The 15,790-nt window shown below is 32.6% G+C and overlaps 3 protein-coding genes across 6 annotated transcripts in view; 2 read left to right on the top strand and 1 right to left on the bottom strand.

The window, feature by feature from the left end:
• Window positions 1–8,124, top strand: part of LOC144850007 (uncharacterized) — a 57,828-nt gene extending 49,704 nt beyond the window's left edge. The window contains exon 10 of the transcript XR_013614037.1: window positions 8,115–8,124. The gene's annotated coding sequence lies outside the window, so the exon portion shown is untranslated. The remainder of the gene's footprint in view (window positions 1–8,114) is intronic.
• Window positions 507–14,828, top strand: LOC144850004 (uncharacterized). Of its 3 annotated transcripts, XM_078707162.1 has the most exons (14): window positions 507–671; window positions 2,220–2,498; window positions 4,720–5,010; window positions 5,670–5,951; window positions 6,216–6,533; window positions 7,601–7,675; window positions 7,794–7,874; window positions 8,713–8,811; window positions 9,475–9,663; window positions 10,152–10,188; window positions 10,395–10,423; window positions 10,638–10,787; window positions 12,754–13,082; window positions 13,427–14,828. In XM_078707162.1, the coding sequence occupies exons 1-14, from the start codon at window positions 608–610 to the stop codon at window positions 14,465–14,467; spliced, it is 3,264 nt and encodes a 1,087-aa protein (XP_078563288.1). In that variant the 5' UTR covers window positions 507–607; the 3' UTR covers window positions 14,468–14,828. The 3 variants fall into 3 exon arrangements, with proteins under 3 accessions (XP_078563288.1, XP_078563289.1, XP_078563290.1); XM_078707163.1 differs by lacking the exon at window positions 7,601–7,675; XM_078707164.1 differs by lacking the exons at window positions 7,601–7,675; window positions 7,794–7,874.
• The window catches only part of LOC144850012 (uncharacterized), a 38,971-nt gene continuing 34,239 nt past the window's right edge, over window positions 11,059–15,790 (bottom strand). Inside the window, exons 2-3 of one of the 2 annotated variants that reach the window (XM_078707174.1) lie at window positions 11,873–12,099; window positions 11,059–11,572 (exon numbers count right to left, since the gene is read on the bottom strand). In XM_078707174.1, the coding sequence (XP_078563300.1) occupies window positions 11,303–11,572; window positions 11,873–12,099 (497 nt within the window). In that variant the 3' untranslated portion in view covers window positions 11,059–11,302. Of the gene's footprint in view, window positions 11,573–11,872; window positions 12,189–15,790 lie in introns of those variants that run through there. The other variant, XM_078707173.1, reaches the window with a different exon arrangement.

The raw sequence follows: 15,790 nt of genomic DNA on the forward strand, positions 1-15,790 counted from the left end.
TAAATTAAATTGTTCTGGACTATGCTCTAAATGACTATTAATAGAGTTATAGAACTAGCCAAAACTAACATCTGAATGAGAATTTTTAATCGTGATATTTAATACACTATTACACGTTGAGGTTTTTTAAATTTAGAATGTTGTGCCGCGCGATGCCATGTTCGAAAACCAACCTGCAGTACTACATTTATCCAAGATGGAAGCAGAGAATTAATTGAATAAAACTTTTAAAAAACACTTTGGGTAGGTGTGTATAGGCCTAATAATGAATGTTTATATTATCTGTTGAATGGACAGAATAATTCAATCGTCAAAAGATTGACTCGTCAACCTTTCAACTGATAATCATTATTTTGTATAATAAATTGCACATTAGTTCTGAATTTAATCACATCTTGATATACATGCCGCTGCATGTTTCGATTTCGAAACACAATGAAAATGATATGACGTTTTTTTGCGGAAGTTGTTCGCGGAAACTAGTTAGTAGTGACATATTAAACAGATTAAGCCATTGGTATCCTTCTGGAGTATGTGCGCACTGGCCTAACAAACTGCTAGGAAAGATTCTAAGGTGTTTTCGTCTCGGGAGACTCGTCCCATAAGAATGGGTGTGTTACACCTAAAATTCCTGTTTGCTCTATTTGTGTTTCATTCTGTGTTCGCAAATGGTAAGTAGGTTTTAGGTAGATTTGTTATTTTCCTAACAGTAATATTAGTGTCTTCATGGTTCAATTCAAGGACTTGTATAGGCTCACGTCCGTTAGGTTTACGTACAGTGCATACGTTAAGTATTAGCTTTCATGTGTCTCAATAATAGATACCTAAAGAACGTGTTTTGTATTCATACAAAATACCGTGAAGTATGAAATGTTTCTTACTTGTTGAGTTGTGATTCATCTTTTGATTGGATCGGAGTATTGTTATAGTAGTCGATGTTAAACTGGGTAAATGCTGTTACTTTAAGACGGTTCATGAGGCATCATGTTAAAAGGTACACTCAACAAGTAGGCCTATAACAACATAAACATACACAAATCGTGTCAACTATTTGGAAACTGGCTTAGGCCTATCGTAGGCTAAATTAGATACGTATTATTAATTGACGGTATATAGGCTAATTTATTTAAAATGTAGGCATACATGCCTGACAGGAATGTTATGTATGATTAAGTATATTGTAAATATATATATATGTATTACGGCTCGTCAATACGCTGTGTGTTAGGAGGGGGAATGGAGGTAGATGTGTATCTGCTACGTATAGTCAAACTCTACACTACATACGGGCTAGAGACTCAATAATGCTTGAAAAATAATGTGTTGTTGACGTTTTATATTTCTTTCTTTTTTAACTCGGGAACTTCTGATCTTCCCTCTCGAATTGCGTCCGTGCGTTTATATCTTGAGCCATAACATCTTTGGTTGGGCAAAATCCATGTTAAACGGAAATTATACATTTACGGTAAAATGCATTTGGAACATTCTGTACAAAAGTACAAACTACAAACACATTTAGTATTTTTTTAACAATCGGGAGGAAATTGTAGATTGCGTACTTTCAAAGGATCATAAATAAAACACCAGAAGCAGGAAGTTTGTCTAACCATGGATGAATTGAAATAATTTCTCCATGGTTCAACGTTCTTGGAAATGTTATTAATTTGTCAGTGGGCCTATCGGAAGTACAGAGTGGCTGTTATTGACAGTATGGTTCTTCTTTTGTATGCAGGTTATTCAATTTTTAATATTTATTCAAAACAATAACAATTTAACGATAACAAATCACGATTTAAAATCTTACATTCATGGCACTGATATTTTTTCAGTAAATTGCCTTTGAATTTATAGTTAAACTTAAACTAAATTTTCCGTGTCATCCTATCTTTTATCGTATATTTTCCTTCCAAATTTTATCTTAAGTGCTTATCTTTTGCTGTCTTAACTTGCTTAATTACTTTTCACGAGATATTTTCTTACTCAAAATCAAAAAAAGTCTATTTTGGGGACAGCTTACTAGTTTGCACATATGATAAACAATGGCTATTTAAATGATATTACACAGTGCTGAGGTCAATATATTAATATAGTATAGATAATATTTTGGTATTGTGTTAAAACAATCCATATGTCTAAACATGATAAATCAACCAAGTATCTGTTTTGCTGTATATGGTACAATATTGATTCAGAACAACTTGTCATTTTTTTGTTCACAGATGTAAACCTGTCATTAAACCATGAAGGTGCTGTTCGGATTGGTGAAAACGTGACTTTCAATTGTAGAACAACTGACATTTCAAATGGGACAGTAATCCTTTATGAGATAGAGGATAATGGGGATTTGGTGATGAGGGAAAATGACAGCGAAATTGGTACTGATAATCAGTTCAGTATACTAAATGTCAATACTGATGATGAAGGTTCCTACATGTGTCAGATTATTCTAGATTCAAATTCAACCATGAATTCAACTTTAGTCAACTTAACAGTAGCATGTAAGTAGGCCTACAATATTGTATGGAATTAAATTAGATATCAAGAAAGCCAAACTATACACACGGTCAACCATGAGTGTCGCCAAGATGATTTAATAATATGATTGTAATCATTAAATCAAGGTTTAAGTACAGATGGATGTGGACCACGGAAATGCCTAAAGTGCAACTCTAAAACCTCATTTTCTTTAACTCGCACATGCGCTATGACCATTTATAATACCAAACTAAAATCAGCCACTTGTAGGCCTATCGACCAATTGGCTTCCCGTGCACGATTTTCTTCAATTTTAAGGTATGATGCACTGAATACTTTTTACAAAAAACTGCTTTAGGCCTAGCTAATATCGATTGGATTGAATTGTAATATTGTATTTATACTGGGCGACCTCTTCGGTCAAAGACTGTTCTCCCAGAGGGTCTAATTATGATCAGTGGCTCCTACTCGTCTCGAAAGATGTACTAGTTCTTTAAAGTGCACATGAATTAGATGTGTACACTGGACCTACGGTTTATAGTCATTATCAGAAAAGACTCGTTCTACCACCTGAACCATGAAGTGAGTGAGCCTCAAACCCTTGCCGATGTTATGGATTAAGATACTCTTATTTAATATCTAGGCCTATTGTAAAAACAAGGGGACTTGCGATCACCGTTTCTCACAACCATTGCTAATAATATGTACGTAATATAGGTGATACTATTATAAAAAAAACTATTATAATTTTATTTCTGGTAAAGTTATTGAATGTGGTATACTGTAAAATGTTTGTCAAGGTCATTCATTCTCAATTTCCTTGTTATTGAAAATGGTAATCATGTGGTAACAGTACACTTTAAAGGAAGTAACCAGTACCTCTGCTCAGCTTCTCCAATGTTTGACCTATTTCCTGTATGTTTTGTTCCTTATGAATATATGTATACAAACAAATGGCTAATCGCCGAAACTAATAACATTCCGGTAGGCCTAAGCTTGATTACAAAGCTCAACCTCAAATATGTTGAGAATAGAATAATGTATTTAGCCTATTCAAATCAAATCAAATCATTTACTAATCTATTAACGATAGTTATATTGTAATTGTCAACAGCCAATATCAGTGAAACAATCAAATAACATTATTGTTTTAAAAGTATACTAACACGGATACTTGAATTAATACTTGTTTCCGTAAACTAAGTTTCGGTTTATAGTCGTGTTATTAGTGTTATATGATAGTAACAGTGTATCAACTCATTACAAGATTGTTTTATGTTCTCTTTATTGTTTTTCATGTTAATAAAGTCGTAATACAGCAATTTTTAGAAAAATGTAGATTTTGCTAATTTGCTTTCATTTGTTACTTAAAAGAGCATTAAAACAAATGCATCACAGTCGTTAAACTAATTCAACCATGGTCAGACTAAGATATTTTATATTGGTTTGTTTTTAATTAAAGATTACAACCATGGGAACCTGTGACTATATTTTAACCATTTCAATTTATATAAAAGCAAAAATAGAAAACATCTAAAAAGAGACAACACTTTACAGTTATATAAATAGGAATATTTCATATTAATTTGAACCCTTTGTGATTTGGCAATTATGTCTAAATGTTTTTAAAAAGCTTGAATTCACCAAAAAATAAATATATTAAGTTGCCGATACTACACAGACAACATAACTTTTAATCGAGTTTGTTAACTGCTCAGTTTGCAAGGTAATTTTTTTTTTAGTGTAGACAAACGAAGAGTATAGTATCTCGTCATCTCACCTGTTTTAGTATTGTTGCTTATCTGCGGTTTAGGCCTTCCAACCAACCACATTATTAATTCAATGTACATAATTGATTGCTGTTTCATATAGTGTAGCTTTTTGTATCTTTTGATGTGTTTTTTCATTATCGTGTTTTTAGTCGCGTGGACGCGACTCAATAGTTCACTATGTCGGTCGGTCTGTCGGTCTGTCTGTCGGTCCGGTATCACTATGCATTTTATCGCTTTTCTGTACTTTTTGAACTGTTTTGATGTACAGAAAAGTTTTAAAGTACATTACTTTTTGAAAGTTCATTTTTGTCTGTGAGCACGCGACTTATGGCTGTTGGCCATGTTTTTAATGTTTTTAAAAATAATTTTATCTGTGTACAAACAACACATTTTAAATATTTTTATATATTTGATAATAAATGCTGTGCAAGCAGTGCATTCATTCATAGTGTTTTAATTTTACCAATTTCAGATCTGGAAGAACCGGAACTAATACCAAGCCGGCGTTACTGTTCAATTGGGGACACGATTGATCTGAAGTGCCACAAACCTGCAGGAAATCCGCCACCTATCAGCTATAGTTGGTTTAAGGATGGATCTCAGTTTCAATCCAATAATAGGACAGATGACGACATTATATCCACTACATTACGGATTGATAGTTCTATTGATTCTGGCACGTACAAATGCAGAGCTGAGAGCAACATCTACGACGGAAATAATGGGATTTACAGTAATGCTGTTGACATTCATGTACTTGAAGGTTAGATATTCACGTATGTTTATACCGATGCATGAAACTTACTGCAAATTTGTCGACGAAAAACATATATTTTATTCAAATTTGATTTTAAAAGAGTTATATATCTATGTATGTATTCTATACCTTGATTTGGTTTCATTTTAGCCTATTATATTCATTTATTTTGTGTTTTATTTATTATGTTATCTATATATCATCCTAAGAGAGGAAAGTTCACAGATTTGGAAGCAATATGCAATGTCATATATTACCTAACTAAGTATAGTCACTACTTTGAAACAATAATTCGAAAAATAAAATAAAATCAAGAAAATGATGTTTTATGTGCAAATAATGAATAGTCTGTGGTGCCGCTTTCACTTGCATTGGGTAAATGATTCAAATGCATTTCGTTGTTATGTTACAAAACATGTGATGTGCCCATATATGGACACGATGACGTCATATCACTACCATATTTGCGCACATCACACTTTTTTTGGCAAACAATTTTGGTAGTATAGACAGAGCTTTAGAGAAGGAAGCATCACCGATGTGAACGTTAATGAATCTCTGTTAAAATTACGTGTTTACTCTTAAATAAATCATCGTCACATCAATATTAAAGACATTTTCCTGACTGATTTTTCTTACCTATTTTTTATTGTTCTATTATTTAGTTCTAACTCAAAATCAAACGGTAAAAGAAGGTGAAGACAATGTGACTTTGACGTGTAAAATAAAACCGGATTCTATCGATAATTCAAATATTACAATTTGGTGGTGGACAAAACATTCCACTGCAGAAGGCAACATAGCACTACACCAGAACAAGAACGACTTAACTCAAAGCTTTGACATGACTTTCAACAATGTGTATCGCAAGGATAGCGGTACATACCAATGTAATATTCTTGTAGATGGTTACAACTTTACAAAAGATGTTCAGCTTGATGTACACTGTAAGTTATTTTATCATCTTTTATAAAAGATATTTTATATCAAAATATAATGTATTAAGTTACATTCTAATTGACACTGACAAAAGTTTTTGGAGCACTATATTCTTCCATATTAATTTGTTGACGTCACAATTATGCAAATCGGAGAGTCTATTGCCGATGTCATTTACTGTTACTCTTTATGTTAAATAGTATGTCTACCATATGAATAATTGGTCTCCATATACCGCATGAAAGTATAAAAAAGGGGTGTTTTTTTCAAAGTTTTGGACAAACCACAGATAAAAGTATCACAAAACAAAGTTAATGCCGGAGAAGATGTGGAATTGACATGTATCCTACCAGAAGGCAATCCACCCCCAGACGAAGTCACATGGTATGAGAATGAGAACGAAATAAAGTCTACAAATATTACTGAAGACGAAATAAAGACAGGAGAAGTAAAGCAACATCATACAGTTGGTATAGCAACTGATTCCGGAACTGATAGAAAGTATACCTGTGCTGTTCAAAGTTCAGCTTATCAACTGCTGGAAATTGACCAGACGAGTAACATAATGATAGTTAACATAACTCTTATAGGTAAGTAATTTTGGTTTTCAGCACAGTACAACGCAGTAATAAAACGTCACCATCATTCATAAAGTACAGTAGTGAAAATAAAATAATTCTCCGTATTAATCTTCTTCTTACAAACCTGTACATATTAAACTACTATCTTTAATAATCATATCATCTTGAGTGTGGTCAAAATGTAAATAATATGGTTGTACGTACTGTAACAGAGAATAGTGTATGGCTATGGTGCGTATTTCGTAACTACAGTAGGCCTACTATTAATGTTGGATTATAATGATTAGCAGCTTGGAAATATCTTAACATTCTATATTTATATATTCGGGTATTCATACTTTTAATCAAATTACAAAACAGTTTCAATTAATTCGAAAGCAAAAGTTTGGAATTATTATTAATAATGAGAAATATATTCAACATCCAACGTATCTTTTTAAGCACTTTATTTATATTACTAATAATTAACTCAATTAATTACAGAGACAACTACAGTTAATGAAAATATTACTACACTTAACCATAATAATACAACTCCTGTCCCTAATAGAAGTTCAACATCAGGTATATTTTATACAGGTACAGTAATGGTATCTGTATCTGTTATTTCAGCGATGATGTAGGCCTAAATATGGTTGTTAGTTATTGCTCACAACAACTTACAAGCTATAAATATTAATAGCATCTATCTTACATATCCTATAATCCATAGTGGCACAACTCGGCGGTTGATACTTGCTTACCAATCTCAGGGCCATTGGTGAAAAAATCAGTTCCGTATGGAACGCCGTTTACGCAACTCATTAGTGATGATGACAATTACATGGATAACATTTTCATCACCGATAAAAGTTTCATCCATGCAATTTTCATCATCAACAATGTTCATCTAAGCCTCATAAGACACTAAAAGACCATTCTGTTATGTATTTGCTATTATGTCGGATGGTATAAAAAAAACTCAATAAATAAATATAAAAATATTAAATAAAATATGATATCCAAAGAACCATATATTAACAGTAAACGTTGTGTTGATATTTCTAACCATTTGCATTGAACTCACTTAATTACAGAGTCAACTATAACAGCAAATACTAGGCCTACTTTTAATGACAATGACCATACAACTATCGCTAGCAAGATCTCAGGTATCATTGCCATTCTGTTATCGATACAATTATTTAAACAAAACAAACTCACAAACAAGCATTACTTAAAGTTGTATTGATATTTCTAACCATTTGCATTGAACTCACTTAATTACAGAGCCAACTACAGCAGCAAATACTAGGCCTACTTTTAATGACAATGACCCTACAACTATCGCAAACAAGATCTCAACATCAGGTATCATTGTCATTCTGCTATCGATACAATTATTTAAACAAAACAAAATCACAAACAAGCATTACTTTTTTCTTTCGTGGGAGCTCTTTCATTTCATTTGAAATTTCAGTTTACAGGTTTTAATTTAAAAATTGCTATAATATCATAGCAAATACCTATAAAGTATAGTTTCTATAGGCCTTAAAAAACCCCCTTACACTTGAATTGTAAGAAATATACCTATTCAATACTTTTTATTTCACATTAGCAATTTCTTTTGAGACTTATTTACATATTTAAGCATTTTAGTTATACATTCTTTCTAATCGCAAAGAAAACAGCTTCTTTGAAACTAATTTTGAAAAAAATTGAAAATTACAGATGTTTGGCAGAAAATACTTAAATACAAAATTAGCACTTGGTGCTCATAAAATTAACCTAGTGCACGAGCTTGATGTATTAAAAAACAAAATGTATATTTGTTTAGATATAAAAGAAAGTATGGGGAATCTATATTTAAAGCTATCATAGAGTTAAAAAAATATTATCTTACAGTAGCTAACATTAAAATGTTTTATTTAATAGATTTCATTTTTTTGCAAGAAGCAAATATACTATAGATCTGCTTAACTATTGTAATAAAAATAATAATAATATGTGGGGCAAAAAAAATCGTTTTTCTGAAAAACTGCAACATTTTTCAAGCATAGTAGAGCCTACTGTAGTTCAATATATTTAATAAAATAATATTCTTTGAAATTGTACAGTGTGAAATAGAATAAAATTTTGGAGATATGTATTGGGATGTGTAGGCCCTATATAATGTGTTAATAACGAAAAAGTGTTTTTAATATTTTAGAAACAGAAGGCATATGGAAAGATGATAACTCACTGAATTTATATCTCATCATCGGAGTTGCTGCTGCTATAATTGGCTTACTACTATTCATCGTTCTAAGTGAGAACAGAACATTAATTATATTTTGGTGTTAACAATAGAGAGCTTTCTATTTGTGACGACCGACGACTTAGGAACAAGTTAAGGTCATGATAGGAGTTGGCACGAGGTCCTTCACTCTATTTCTCGACAGTCATTTCTAGGCCCAGAAGACAACCGATGACACATCTATGAGTTAGGTCATGGGTCGCCGGTCATTTTAAACCTAAAGCTCCCTATTACAAAAAAGACGTAAAGTATTCTCTTTGTGGTTCATTTCATAATATACATACATCTGTTACCAATGTACAGTAAATGTATGAGGTGGAAAACATAAGATCAGGGAAAGAAAGCAATTACTGGAAAGTAATAATAATAATAATAATAATAATAATAATAATAAAAATATTTATTCGGCAAAAGTTCCTAAAAGTACGTTTTACAATTCATCTTAATGATGATTAAAAGCATCTAGCTTTGGGCAATGCTAGATATTATATGTCACTACGAACAAGGCCATATAGATGGCTGCAGTCGCGTGCTCAAGTTAGTGTTTACCGACCGACCGACCAACCGAGAGACCGACCAACCAAACCGACCGACATAGTGAGCTGTAGAGTCGCGTTGCACGCCACTAAAAATAATGACATTTTAACAATTTGTTTGGCTTTCATTATTATTTAGTATATATCTGTTGTTTCAAATCGATACGCCTGATTGTACCAGGGCAACAGTTGACAGATGCTAAGAAATCAGTAATTATCGAATGTAAATACAGACCTCGACTAGCCCGTGCTGATTATGTCCAGTGGATTACCCCTAATGGTGCATTGCCGTTAATGAAATTTCCGAGTTGCATCAGTAGTCTGACAGGTCAGTGGAGAAGAATCTTAAGAAGACAGTTACTAATTACTAATTGTACGATAAAAACATCCTTTACCGTGTGGCCTGTAGACTTTTCTAGATTAGAAAGTTGTTTTGAAATAAATTGATTCTGATTATGCACTGCATGTATTCAGCAATAGGCCTAAATACTATTTGTGAAGTAACTTAAAGGGTAGGTCCCGATTTATATAAAATATAAACTTTGATAATAACCTCAATTATTTTTTGCCAGGAAGTTGTGATTTATAATGTTATAAGATAGAAAATACACACAATTAAAAAATCCTTTTTTTATTACAAATTTACCTGGTTAACGATTGTAGGTCATTAAAAATAATCATAATAATTCCTGAAATAATGAATAAAAGAAAAGATAAAACCGTTGGTACCAATCATTTTGAGAAAATCGCGATTTCTCCATGCACTGTGCAAAGTACAATTTGATGTAATATGATTCAAATCTTATATTTTTACAGAACGAATCAGTTTAAAGGAAATGCCATCAACAGATGAGTAAGTTATATATAATTATATAGTTTTAACTACAATTAACTACTAAAATTAAATGTTGTCATAATTACATAAGATTTGTCGTCCTAACTTACCAGTCAAATTTTTCCTTGACGACTATTCGTATTTGGTTTGTTTGTTTGATCCTACGCCTCAAAGCCAAGCATACCGTACATTATTATCAATTTGACAATTTTTTTATTTTCTAGAAATATCGATCTTCATAAAACAAATCAAGGTATTTACATGACTTATATCTTTTGATTTAACACTTCATTTTGAGCTGATGAATAGGCCTACATTTTTTTTTTCAAAATAAATTACAAGTTTAAAAGCGAGTACCTTTAATGGACAGCTTCGGTAGCATAGCATAACCGCACTACAAACATATCCTCTAACTTAGGCCTACAACAATTGAATAATTAAATGTTATCTTTTATTATCTATTTTAGATCGCATGAACGTAACATCCAATAGCAGAGGCAGAATTTGGCTTGAAATCAACAACATCACCGCATTCGATTCTGGCGAATACACATGTCTTGTGCGCAGGCGCAACGCCAAGAGGGCTTCATCGCACACTTCTCTGATTACGATACACAGTAAGTTTATACAATTGGCTAATCCAATATGTTTTTAAATAGAAAACATAGGCCTAAATTAATCAATGTATACTGACCGCTCGCGTCATCTTTCATAAGCCTAACCATAACATAGCCGCCACGATATGTAAGACTGTATTGTCGCATTTTCCTATGATCGTACTAGACATCCTACGTGTACAGTACAGAGAATCGGGCTAGGTTATTATTTATGCTTTCTTGCATGGTTGATTTCTCTTTTCACTCAATCAATACAAAACAAAACAATGTATTTTGTGTATCTAGAAATATATTTATTGCGGATGCCTTGTACATAATAACAGGGACTGGCTCAATAAATACTTATTTTTAAAATAAATAATATACTTTTCATGGTAAAACTAATACTCAAATTATCGGGGAATCCCGCTTCTGTTAACAGTAAAACATATTTACCCAAAGAAATTTGACAATGGTTTATTTAAAAAAACAAAGTGTATTTGTCCACTTCTTCTCTTGACCAGGATACATAAAGTTTACAATGGGGTAATAATGTCAGCTGATCGTGTATTTTTACGTTTTCTACTATACAAACAAATTTCAATCACAAAGTAAATAATTGGTATCATAATAGCTTTCCAAGCAACTTTTGGTTTGTGCTTTCGCGATAAAACTGCTTGTTCATTTTTAGAATGATAGAAACATGGGAAGGTTGTTCCTGTTTTCGTGTAGGTATTTCGGAAGTCAAAATAATCATTTTCTGTGGATTCTTCCTTCATTCGAGTCTCACACCCTGAAAAAGAGCACTGGAATAAAATTGTAACAAGTAATGTCAAAATGTCAATATATCCATTCTTTTGATACCCGTATCATGTTAGATCAGATATTTATTGTTAAAGTGTTAAAATGCATAATAATTGATCTAGTTATCGTCCTAGTATAAATGGGTCTTAGTGGACTAATACTATACATGGTTATACTTGATATTCAATTAGCTTCACGCGTTTTTCAAACAATATGCATTCTTGCTGTTATATCAGGAAGTGAATTCGTTTTCGCTCATGGATTAACTGCGATATAGAAACAAAAAGATTGCCATTTCTTACCTCGTCATTTTTAGAAAGGTATTCTTCGCTAAAAAACAATGTTGCCATTCTGTCGTTCCATTCACGATCTTTGAACGAGACAAAGATCTTTAGACATTTTTCTTCGCCTTTGCATGATTTCTTAACGTCACCGTTTTCCTGATAATCCGTTTTGTGATTAACCACTGTGCATTCGCTTTCGATAAAATCAATCGTGTAAAACTCTTCTAAATATACAAAGAATATCACTACAACGAATAAAAATATCGTAATTGGAATACAGCGGTGGTACTCCATCGGATACCTGTACACGCCAGATCTCTCCAAATTATGACAAATGACTACTCTTATTAATATTATTACTAAATACTAAAAAATGGAATATCCATAATGTCGATTTCAACAAAAGAGTAGCTATAAATAGCGAATTTGTATTGTCAACTTTAAACAACTGTATCGTTGTCATGATCAACGTTGTATCTTCGTTTGTATTCACGCACCATATCGGTACATTTTGAGCTGAACTTCCTAGTCATTTTTTTTTCTGATTTTATTGGTTACGGAAGTAAACACACTTTTGATTAGTAGGTTTATAATAGGCTTGAATTGCATTAGTTATAGTAATTTAAATATTTTACATTGTTAAAACTTTACAATACGATTTTGTGTATTGGGTATATAAAACACCGTTGGGTGTTGGATTTTGTTTATAAAAGGGTAAAACATTTATGTTGTCATAATTCCTGACGTATTTATATACGTTTTGTTTCCAACCTATACCAACTCGTCACGGTTCGTCATTTCCCCCAATGTAGGCCCTAATATAGGTAGCCCTATCTATTTTCCACCTAATGTTTAATATAGGATTTTGTAATCTAATTATACATTTTGTTGTATAACAGGTACACTTCTTGTTGTTGCTGGTGATATCTTCTCTAACGCTGACTCGCTAATCTTCTCGTGTATGGCATTACCGTTGAATGAGCAAGTAGATTCATTTATCTGGTTCCACGCTGATGAAACTGGTGAAGTCAAACAAGGTCACGGAAATGCATTGGCTTCATCTACAGATAATGCGGCTAGAGGGCGGTATAGCTGCGAACGTGATGGCAGTACTAGTTTTCTGAAAATAAGCCGACCGACTGACGAGGATGCCGGAAACTATCAATGCAAAGTTATCCGTAAATACGATAATATACCGTTTCAAGGTGTCATTGTCTTGGAAAAAGACGTAAGACAACATCTTTCAAATTCGTAAACAATTTTAACATTTTGTCTTACGTAATTGTATAAAGCTACGTTCACACCAGGGAGAGGTATACCTCTCACTGTCCACAATAAGCCCATGGGCCGTAGTACGTCGTAGTGTGGTCGTTTCACTATTACCCATGCATTTTTTACATTTTTATCCGACCACCACCGGGCAGGATTGAAGACTTTAGTCAAAGTACGGTATACCTATTATTATACTGTAATAGTGTTTGGTGCCCTCTATGCAACGAATCATAAAACACCGTCTGTAAATTTTCAATATGTTTATATATTCATAAGATTATATAACATTTCTTTCAACAGGGACATACTCTTGAATGGAAAATAAACCAGTTTCAACTCGAAGACTCTTCTCCAACGAAAGATAATCAGAAGGTAATTAGGATGGATTCTTTTATAGAAGACGAAACAGCTGAGAGCTCACAAGAGAAAGTTACAACCAACGGTTGTGATATTTCCGTTGCTGTTATTTCTAATAATGATGATGACAATCTAGAAACTCAGTTTAGCAATGTTAATTCCAGCGATATTGATTTAAACGACAAAATTCTAAATATAAAAACAATCAACGACGTATTAGACTCTAAGAAAGACATTGGTAACAGTAACGTCAGCAAAGATTTAGAGGCAGATGGAGATATTTGCGAACAAACGAAAGAAGGTGGGCCTACAACCGGAGAGAATGGACATTCAAATAATGTGGAATTACACGAGAAAACTGATATAGATGATGCTACGAATAATGCAGAAGATTCTAAGACGGATACAATTGGTAATTGTGACGTCAAACGTGATGTACAGACAAACGAAAATGAGTATGAACAAAAGAAAGAAACTAACATCGCTGATGAGAATGACAGTTTTGATATTGATTCGCATAAGAAAACTATTGATGATACGAAAAATGCAGAAGATAACGATAAAATTGGTAATTGTGACGTCAGCAGACATGTACAGGTAGACGCAGATAAGTGTGAACACAAGGAAGAAAGTAACACCGCTGAAGAGAATGGACGTTCTGGTATTAACTCAGAAGAGAAAATGGTAAATATAAAAAGAACTGATATTGATAAAACAGAAGGTAAGAAGGATGTAATGAGAAGTATATCTAACAACTGTGACGTCAGCAAAGATGAACATGCTAACGGAGGTAAACTTGAACAAAGTGATACCGAAGTGAACAGATCGTTTGTTAATGACCATAGTGTGGTTCTAGAGACAAACGGCCCGCAGAACAAGACGACAGAAGCTGCAGAAGAACACAGTACACTTAATGGCGACCAAGACGACAATGAAGAATATCAAATTAAAGATATAGAAGAAGTTGATATTTCTATAGTATAAGACAATATTGAAAATACTGCGATTGTAAATTGGAAACAAATATATAATAAATAAAATAAAAGCCCGCGACGAAATATTGCGACTGGAAATTACATTCTATTTAAATGTTTAGAGTAAGTAAAGCGATGATGTCATGATAATCATTAGCAATAATGTGATGTGTAAATAATTACTGCTATAGGAACGGCATCGGAAAATGTGTATAGAGCTACCCCATTGCTTCACTTGATGAATTGTGTCTTCTTTAAAACAACATTCATATAAGTTTACTTGACATTTTCTATTATTATTATAACTTACTTGTTCATAATCTAAGAACAAGCATTATTGGATTTCATACGAAATAAAAATCTCAATTGTTAGCATATTATATCGTTCCTTATTTTGTTTTGAATTGTATTTCTAATGAAGAAATTTGACTAAATTGTTGTTAAGCTTTAATGTTCGTACAGTTCAAAGAGCAACAGTGTCTACTGCATGAAAGTTGTTTTTGTCCGTTTCACTTTCAATTTATTTATTACGAAAATGATGATTTAACAGTCGTAATTACTCAAACTTGCTTTCTAACAGCAACCCCTCCACTACCTTTTCAGTCTAAATTACTCATCAAGATTGCACAACACATGGTAATATATACAAGAGATGTGTCATCTCCGTGTAAAGTCTACAGTAATTGAACCTCCACCTATTGGTTGAATAATATTAAAATATTTGAAAACATTGTTTTTTTCCCATTAAACTATTATGCAATTAAGCATCTTAGGTAAGTTTTCCTTTACATCGTTTAAAAGGTTTTCGGCCTCAGATTTATTTTTTTAGATTTGTTGACGATTTCAATATAAGTCAGTCTACTTAAAAACAAACAAAAAGTGCAATAGAATAGAAAAATGAAACTAAAACCTGCTGAATCTGTCCTTCACATATTAAGAATTTCAATCTTTTTTCTTTAAAATTGTTCAACCTGCTAATCAAGCTTTATCCTGTTCTTTAAACTCTAATTGTGTCACTACAATGCTTGAATTACAACTTGTAAAATGATTGTATTGTTTAAATTAACCTTGAAACGTAATTTTTCTATAGGAACGTGAAGTATTTGATTATTTACACCCACGGTTTAACTACAATAATCAGGATATTCATTGTATCTCAATTCTTGTTTTGTGCATAGTTTAACAGTCGAACTGCTATTAAAGGGACACCTTTGGGACTCAACAACGTGTCTCCTTAATAGGGGTGTCCTGAATAGGGGTTGGTCGTAGAGTAAAAAATATATTTTTCCTCTTTAGTATGTAACCTGAAGAGGGTAGTGTCTCAAAGTATGGG

Source organism: Antedon bifida, chromosome 8 (assembly GCF_963402885.1).
Source record: "Antedon bifida chromosome 8, ecAntBifi1.1, whole genome shotgun sequence".
NCBI lineage: Eukaryota > Metazoa > Echinodermata > Crinoidea > Comatulida > Antedonidae > Antedon > Antedon bifida.

Excerpts from the sequence above, each read along its gene's own strand:
- LOC144850004 (XM_078707162.1), top strand. The coding sequence starts at position 608 with ATGGGTGTGTTACACCTAAAATTCCTGTTTGCTCTATTTGTGTTTCAT. Across the intron at positions 5,952-6,215 it reads TGTTCAGCTTGATGTACACT|TTTTGGACAAACCACAGATA; the intron begins GTAAGTTATTTT and ends TTTTTTTCAAAG. Across the intron at positions 7,676-7,793 it reads TATCGCTAGCAAGATCTCAG|AGCCAACTACAGCAGCAAAT; the intron begins GTATCATTGCCA and ends ACTTAATTACAG.